Source organism: Bombus vancouverensis, chromosome 13 (genome assembly GCF_051014615.1).
Source record: "Bombus vancouverensis nearcticus chromosome 13, iyBomVanc1_principal, whole genome shotgun sequence".
NCBI lineage: Eukaryota > Metazoa > Arthropoda > Insecta > Hymenoptera > Apidae > Bombus > Bombus vancouverensis.
This window is the reverse complement of record NC_134923.1, coordinates 6,304,859-6,313,097: the sequence shown is the minus strand read 5'-3', so window position 1 is coordinate 6,313,097 and position 8,239 is coordinate 6,304,859. Positions and strand designations below refer to the sequence as shown.

Below are 8,239 nucleotides of genomic sequence, written 5' to 3'. Positions count from 1 at the left end.
ACGTGGAAATCGATATTTTTGCAAAGATATCATCGATATGTAGTTATGTTTCTCAAGCTGTATTTTCTTATTATACTTAGAGAAATTGTCTCTTCGATCCTTCATATATATATATATATATATACGTATATATAAAGCTTATAACCCTTTGAGCACTGCGCTTTACTCGAGATTACTGATGCAATACGCTCAGGTCTTTAAACACGTAATCGCTTTATGTTACACGATATTACGAACTGGAGAAACATTTATGAAATGAATGAGCATAGGTCAATCGAAGTATTCGTGTTTACTTCTTTATTGACAGTTTATTAATTCTTATGACGAAAACATATACATATATTTATTTCCGATACTCCATTATTTTTCATTCTTATTAATTTCAGTCTTATGTACAATAGTGATATGAATGTAAATAAGAAATATTGCAGTGGAATATTTGTTTGGAAAATTTTAAGCATTATTGCGTTTGTGATGAACCCTCGCCACTGTACGGCACTGCGTCAAACGTCGTGGCGCAGAAAAGCACAGCTTCCACTTCTCTTCATTTTCGCAGATCGATCCGACCGACTGACAAACGTAATCGAAAATCTCGAGGTTAAAGTTGCCTATGCCAGTGGTGTGCGTAAGGAAAGTCTAGACGTAAATTACTTAAGTTTCATGTGACAAATTTCTTCACAAGTGTGTTTTTTATAACGAATCGGCAATGTTGTTTCATAAAAATTTGTATGGAAAATACCAATCTAGCCCTCTTAACTTGTGAAAGAGCGGGCAACAATGGTCATATACAATTTTATCCATTCATTTGCATAACTATTGAATCTTGGATAATTTAACCAAGTATTTTAAGAGACTATAGAATCTTTTATATCAATATAAAGAGTGTCAAAAAAGTAGCGAACTCTTCAGAATTTAATTCATTTGCTAGAATATGCTGTTAAAAAGATTTACTAAAGTGAACTCGCGGCATGATCTTTTCGTTCAGAAGATCGTGCAATCTTATCTTTATCGATAGGAAAGTGGACGAAGAAGAAAGTAATTACATATTTTCAACACGAGCATAAGTGTGCAATTGTTAATTGATATGTGGACGAGCTGGTTTGGCACAGGTAGTTTCTATTTCTTGATTTCCTCTTTAGTTCTTGATACTAAAGTATTATTATAAATCGTTCAAACCAGAGCCTTCATCTTTATTTATTAATACTCGGTGATAGATAAATCAAGTATTTAAATATTCCCTCGATATCTAGTCATTCCTTCTTGTAACAGACGCGCATGCGTCTTGAACTTAACGCGTGTTATCAAATATTGATAGACACATAACCTACAAGAGCTTGTTTTTAGTTGTTTCTATGAATACAACGAATGAAAAATTGATAATTTTCTATTATTATTTTTGATGGCATGTGTTAATTAAGAATTAAGTAAGTACAGCGAGTTATTGATAAATTATAGAATATATGTGTATATAAAAGAGGTTAAAATGTTTGGTACTCTAAGCCCAATTCATGTATTACGTTTGCGTAGTATGTATATGTATACATAAATAATCTAGGTAGTAATATAAATGGTACTTATAAGTATTACATGCTAATGGTTCATATTTGAAAAAAAGATTTTTAATAAACATTGTTATAAATTAAATTGCCAGAAATAATTGAAACACACTATTTATCTACGCAAGATAAATTTATTTGTGTCCAACTATATGCTATAATACAGGAATTAATTTAATTTTGTTTACATAGACATTAATCATTTGGATATTATAAAAATACGTAATTTTTTAAAAGGTAGTTACACATGAAAAAGAATGCAATGTGTTTTATCCGTTTTTATAGATTATATTAACAAAGTGAGTATGTCAAGAAGAAAACCTGGCAACGGTGACAGACAATTCAACAACGTGGATTATACACAGCTTACAGAAACTGACAATGGCTTTGTTGATTCACAGGTCAGATATCATCCTTTATGTACATTTTAAATATTCTTCTACTTCATAATAATGTAAATACATTAATTAAAGTTGATCAAAATATCATGTAATTAAATTAAAAATAATACAAAGACAAATACTAATGATTAATTACATTTGTCTCTAACAGTTTGTGAATCCACCTGTGAAAATACCATGGAAAGCCATTATGTTAGCTGCTCTTCTTTTTGTTGGAGGTACTATTATGCTCATCATGGGTAGTCTAATTGTAAGTGGACATATTGATTCAAAGGTAAGATATTTTAAATACCTTTTTTAAATATTTTTAAGCCAAAAATATATAATACAGTTACTATTACATTTTATCATATCTAAGAAGAATATTCTATTCATTTTACTTGTAGCTGTATTATTTATAATGACAATTTCATTATAATTTAAATGTATATAATGTGTATTTAATAATTACTTTATCTTTTACAGTATTCAGATCGTATGTGGCCAGTTATTATTTTAGGAATTCTAATGTTTATACCAGGTGCTTATCATATGAGGGTAGCTATTTTAGCTTATCAAAAGGTACCAGGTTATTCATTTGATGATATTCCAGAGTTTGATTAATGAACTACAACTTTTTTACTAAGTATTAGTTGAAAGGTCAAACATCGTCATTAATATATTAAACATTTAATTTACATCAAACTGTTTTATATAAATTGTAGATATATGTTTTTCTTGAAATATATATGTAAGTATTTACAGTTAATATGACAGTACAATTTGGTGTTGTACTTAGGTGTCCATTTTATGCAAGTATTGGATTTAATCTTAATTTAATTTAATTTTAAAACATATGGCAATTAATCAGGATATCAAAAGTTTAATTGTCAGTATTATAACTACAATACATGTTATTTTTGTATAACTGTAGTATACTTTCAAAAAGAACACAAATTTACATGTACATATTCTACCATTGTGTAATTACATAATACCAATGATCTGTGCAGTTTTATTGTACAATCTACCAAAACATAGTCAACTTAAAAATAACAAAGCCATTTTTTAATTTGTAATGACTTACATATAAAACAATTCTAATGAAAATTAAAACAATAATCAATTTCCATAAGCGAAATAGCTTAGAAAAAATGTAAAGAAATATTAATCCAAAGAGTTACCCACTTTGATAAGGAGTAGAATCTTGTTTTCATTACTTTTCTATCTTATCCTTTAAGTAACTTAAGATACTTTTCTTAGTTAATTTACATATTTTATCTAATCTCCTTTTTGTTATTAAAATGGGTGGATTAAATTGACTTTTCAATATATTTTTCATTAAAATTTTGCTTTTTTCAATCCTTCCAGATTGGTCTTTTCTTTCACCAATAAATTTCTTATTTAAAGGGATATTTTGTAAAGAATTAAAGTTCATTTATGAAGTTGGTAAATTTCCGTAATGAATTTTATATTAGGTATAACTTGCCTCAAAATTAAGATATATATTGAATTCTCTTGGGTTAATATTACCGAATCCATGTCAAACATGCAATAAAAGTTGTATCATTGAATCCAGTATTGCAAGATACATTTCTTCTTTTGTCCAATTGGTATTAGGTTGTTCGGAAAGTTTCTTTCATTTTATAAGGAAATAATAGACGCACAATATTTTTTGTTTTATATTAGTTTATTGAATTATGCACGAGCGTAATAATAGAAATATAACGAAATGGACCATACCTAATTCAATAAAATAATATAAAACAAAAATTGTTCATCTATTATTACCTTATGAAGCGAAAGAAGCTTTTCGGACAATCTAATATTTATATTAAGATGTACCATTGGAGGCAACTGATCTCAAAAAATAATGAAGATAATATATGTATCGATATAAATATTTCTTATGAATAAATTTTAATTTTACTTTTTTAAATATAAAAATGCATTAGTACGTATCTGTTTGTTTTACCTGTATTCTAAAATATATTCCTAATCCAACTGCAGTATGATATAAATATTTTGACAAATCGATATCACTATCAAATAACTTAGCAATTAATGCACGATATGTAACAGTGATTAGTGTAAGGTGGTAACGATTAATCATTCTTACAATACACACAATAAAATGGCCATCTTTTTCTAACAGAAGCACTGGTACTAGTTTATGTTTATACTTGTTTATACTTGTAAAGTGCATACTTGTTACATATTTGTATAACCAATACTTTTCATCTTACCTATTGGATCAAAATTGCTATATTGATTCTGAACTAGAAATTGCAGAAGAAAATAAGCATATACTAGAAATTTTTTACAATATACAGTAATTTCCACTTACAAAGATCAGTATACATGATACTAGTTTCTGAAAAGAGTAAGCTATATGAAAATGACTATAATTAATTATTTTAAATATCATCTCCAACGTATTAAAAAACTTTTAACTCATGTCTAAGTAACAAAAAAGCTTCTATAGGTTGTTGATTTATTAAGTATATTTCAGCAAAGAGCATAATAGTTGTAGCATTAATCTTACAGAAATAAATTTGTGATTTTACCATACTGTGCATATCTTTAAGTAATATATATGCTAATTACCACAAATTTTTCTTGACTAAATTAATCAAAGCATATTTAGCAATATCAAACAATATTTGGTAACATACAGTAGTCACTCTAGTTCGGACTATAAGGTACATAAAAAATAAAATATATTTAGGAGAATTTTTAAATAAATATTAACATTTAATTGTGTATCTTTATTTTATTTATAGTAATAATAATAGTCACATATTGGTTTTTGCCTATTGTGATCTTATCTCAATGAATACAAAGATTTTTCTTATTTTCTACTCCTATATTCTAATCATCCTTAAGTCACTAAGTAAATCTTTATTTTATTATAGTAAATTATGATAGAAGTAAACAAGTTCATACAAATTTAGCATTCACGATTTAAAATAATATAACACATAAATTTTATACGACAACTTGAGAATTAGCTAATAACATTTTATGTAATCGATAAAAACTTGTCTAATTATTTTTGTCAGATTTAAACAACAAAAAAATATATATATACATATATATATTCACTATTTTAGTTTATAAGTATAAAACTTAATTTAAAAGTATAAAATATGTATACATAGAAATATATGTATGCCCAAATATAAAAAAGAAATAATATAAATAAACACCCAAGAATAACTATACAGGGAGTTCAAAAAAGACCATTCAATATTTATATGATACATAAGACGCATTATGCTGGTACTAAGTCATTTATCATAATAATAATCCATGTTTACTAAAACTCGTTTATTCAGTATGCTGTGTATACAAATATTAAATGGTTTTTTTGGACACTGTATAAATTATGTTTGTGACAACAGCAAATATGTAAAACAAGAAATTTTATTTTTTTGTTTACCTATTGTATATAATTTTAAAGAATAATTTTCATCTTGTACATTATCACTGTTATCTTTTTCATTTCTCTCCTTGTGTCCTTCTCAAATATATTTATATGTTCACTTGTCTCTAATAATCTCTCTGATTCATTTACCGTAGAACATGAATCTAGTGATCCAATGCCTTGATCATACTCAGATAATATATCTTCTTTTATTTCTTGAATTTTGTTTTTATTCTTAATCAATTGTTTAAAGGATGACAGTATATTATAATTTATTTTACAATTTAGTTTATGGATAATATTAAAATTTACATCCTCAGTATGTGATTGTGTGCTTATACATTCTTGTAAAATAATTTCTATAATTTCTGGATTCAGATGTCCTATCTTAAGCAATAAATTTTTCAATGTAATCCAATATTCACCGGGCATAATATATTCTTTCAGTATTTTTGAAACTCAATTTATGAATTCAAAGTCATTATTATTCACAATGGTTCATAGTGTATCAGTAATCACTTTGATAGAATATCCATTTTCATCCATTCAATAGTACTGAATGCTATATCATTGGTTAAAACTTTTAACTCGTATAATTTTTTAACTATTTTTAATATATAACGATTATATTATACAATATATAATATATAAGATTCATTTTTCTTTGGATGGTACACAATGTCTACTTAACTTTCTTTTTTTGGGAGTATTATTAGTACCATTCTAGTTAATACCGTTACATTTTTGACTTAATAAATCTTTGCTCTTATGAATTCTTATTTGGAGTATGTATTACATTATTTCCCTCTTCAACAAGGTTTTTATTGTTACAGTCTGAATTGTAATTTTCATTATATTTATCTTTTTTTAAATTTTGATTTAATTCTGATAGCCAGTACATCTGTCTTCTTTTTATCCGTATTTTGTCTATAATTGATTTAGTATGTTGTTTCCATGTAAGTTGTGTGTTTAAGTGGAGTCCTAGGTATTTAACTTGCCTTGTTTATGTTATGTGAGTGCCATTCAATTGGGTGTAATATGATTAGTGTAATATGGTTGCATTTACTGGGATTTGCTTTTATTTGTTTATCTTGTAGCCGTTTTTCTATTTTTGTGATGTGCCCTTGTAGTAATGTGACTGCTGTTTCTGGATTAGTGTGCCTGACTTGAATAAATATACCGATCGAAATTAGAAGTTACGTGTGTAAACGGACATTAGGACAATTGATGTTACAGAGTCAAAAAGTACAATGAATATTTATATATATTATAAGTTCGTCGTTTCAGGGCCGTTTGAAGCCTTAAGTGCCCATTTTTTTCTTACAACACAACTTATTTACCCCCACTTACTAAATTTTTATACCAACTAGAAGTACGAGGAGGCAGACGCAAGTTACCATAAGTTACGAATATGCCTGTTATCAGTTAAGAAGATTAGAAAGTACAGAATTATTCGAATAATTAATTCCAACAATAAGTGTTTATATTAACAGTTATACTGTAAATAATTAGTACATGAATTTTAGAAAGCTTTTTTGATTCTTTCATAAATTTATGACATTAAATTCAAAAACTTATTACAAAGAATTCAAATAAGATTATACAAATCTTTCACATAAATAAATTACAAGTACAATTAAGTGTAGGGTACGTTAAATTAAAAAGAAACAGATATTTTTAATTATATAAAAAATATACGTCTCTTTTAACTATGGAAGTAATATAATTTTTAAAGCTTAATAAAAACAGCGCTTGTTTCATACTACTATAGTTGTTATAATCGAAGATACTGAGAACAATAGTGAACGCCCCATGGCATGCCAGAAACGAGGATATATGCAGCTTAAAAATACCAACGGTCAAGGAAGAGATCCTCAGGTACACAGAAAAATACAAGAAAAGAACGGCAACATCCAAACCAGCTGGCTGCTGAAGCGAGCAAAACTCTCATAGAAAAAGGACTAAAAGGAAAACACCTACCTGACCTTACTAAAGAAATAAGATAGTCAAACTGTCTGGTATCCTGCTGGGGATAGCCGTACACATGTTATTTAGCAATTAAGTTAGAAAAATTTACCAAATGTCCAGCTCGACAAATTGTAAAGTACAAATTAAATAATAAAATAAAATAAAATTTCATATTAACTACACACAATGTATTTCAATCTATGTATTACAAATGAAACGCTTAAAATTTATGCGACTTTCCGCGTTTACATCCATGTATATATGCAAAAAATTTGAACTAAGACCTCGTCACGTGACAGCCGTGTAAACGAATTATTATGTCAACCACTGATTGGAAAATTGCATTTCAATAAAAAAAAAAAAGCAATTGTGAACGTTTCTAGCTCGTGTAACCAACCTCAACGAAAGATTGTTCAGGATATTTTTCCTAAAAAGCAGGTATACCTCTCTAAAATATGCTTAAGGGTCTGGAAACACAATACATTGGACTGTCTCTATAGCGTATCTGAAGAGAATCAATGGAGTGATATGCTCATAAGCTATTTCATTTGCCAAACACGTGTTAAGTGCACCTTGTAGAAGTTGTGACAACGACCATATCCAAATTCACGTCATTCCACGCTACCTGACAATGAATCTTTAAATTTTGACCTTACCTTTGCATACGGCCCAACACCAAATTTTTCCCATCACGTAGGCCACTCATCCTCTCCATGCTCTTCAACTTCGACAAACTCAACATATAAAACTGCGAGCATTCGACCACGAGACTTGTCTTGGGTGCAGTCTTTTCTTTTTTTTTATTTAGTTGTTTACATTCACAATTTGTCCGATTTGGACATTTGGTAGCATTTGGATACAGTCATGACCGCGATTTGAACAACTATTTCAATAGTTTGTAACTTGGT

General features: G+C 27.8%; 1 protein-coding gene across 2 annotated transcripts; it reads left to right on the top strand.

The window, feature by feature from the left end:
* Nucleotides 1–484: 484 nt before the first annotated feature.
* LOC117162626 (transmembrane protein 230) lies at nucleotides 485–8,218 on the top strand. 2 transcript variants are annotated; one of them, XM_033344457.2, is made up of 4 exons: nucleotides 485–1,109; nucleotides 1,842–1,957; nucleotides 2,109–2,231; nucleotides 2,423–8,218. In XM_033344457.2, the coding sequence occupies exons 1-4, from the start codon at nucleotides 1,085–1,087 to the stop codon at nucleotides 2,558–2,560; spliced, it is 402 nt and encodes a 133-aa protein (XP_033200348.2). In that variant the 5' UTR covers nucleotides 485–1,084; the 3' UTR covers nucleotides 2,561–8,218. The 2 variants fall into 2 exon arrangements, with proteins under 2 accessions (XP_033200348.2, XP_033200354.1); XM_033344463.2 differs by lacking the exon at nucleotides 485–1,109 and adding an exon at nucleotides 1,270–1,424.
* Nucleotides 8,219–8,239: the final 21 nt, after the last annotated feature.

Excerpts from the sequence above, each read along its gene's own strand:
- LOC117162626 (XM_033344457.2), top strand. The coding sequence starts at position 1,085 with ATGTGGACGAGCTGGTTTGGCACAG. Across the intron at positions 1,110-1,841 it reads GACGAGCTGGTTTGGCACAG|ATTATATTAACAAAGTGAGT; the intron begins GTAGTTTCTATT and ends CCGTTTTTATAG. Across the intron at positions 2,232-2,422 it reads GTGGACATATTGATTCAAAG|TATTCAGATCGTATGTGGCC; the intron begins GTAAGATATTTT and ends TATCTTTTACAG.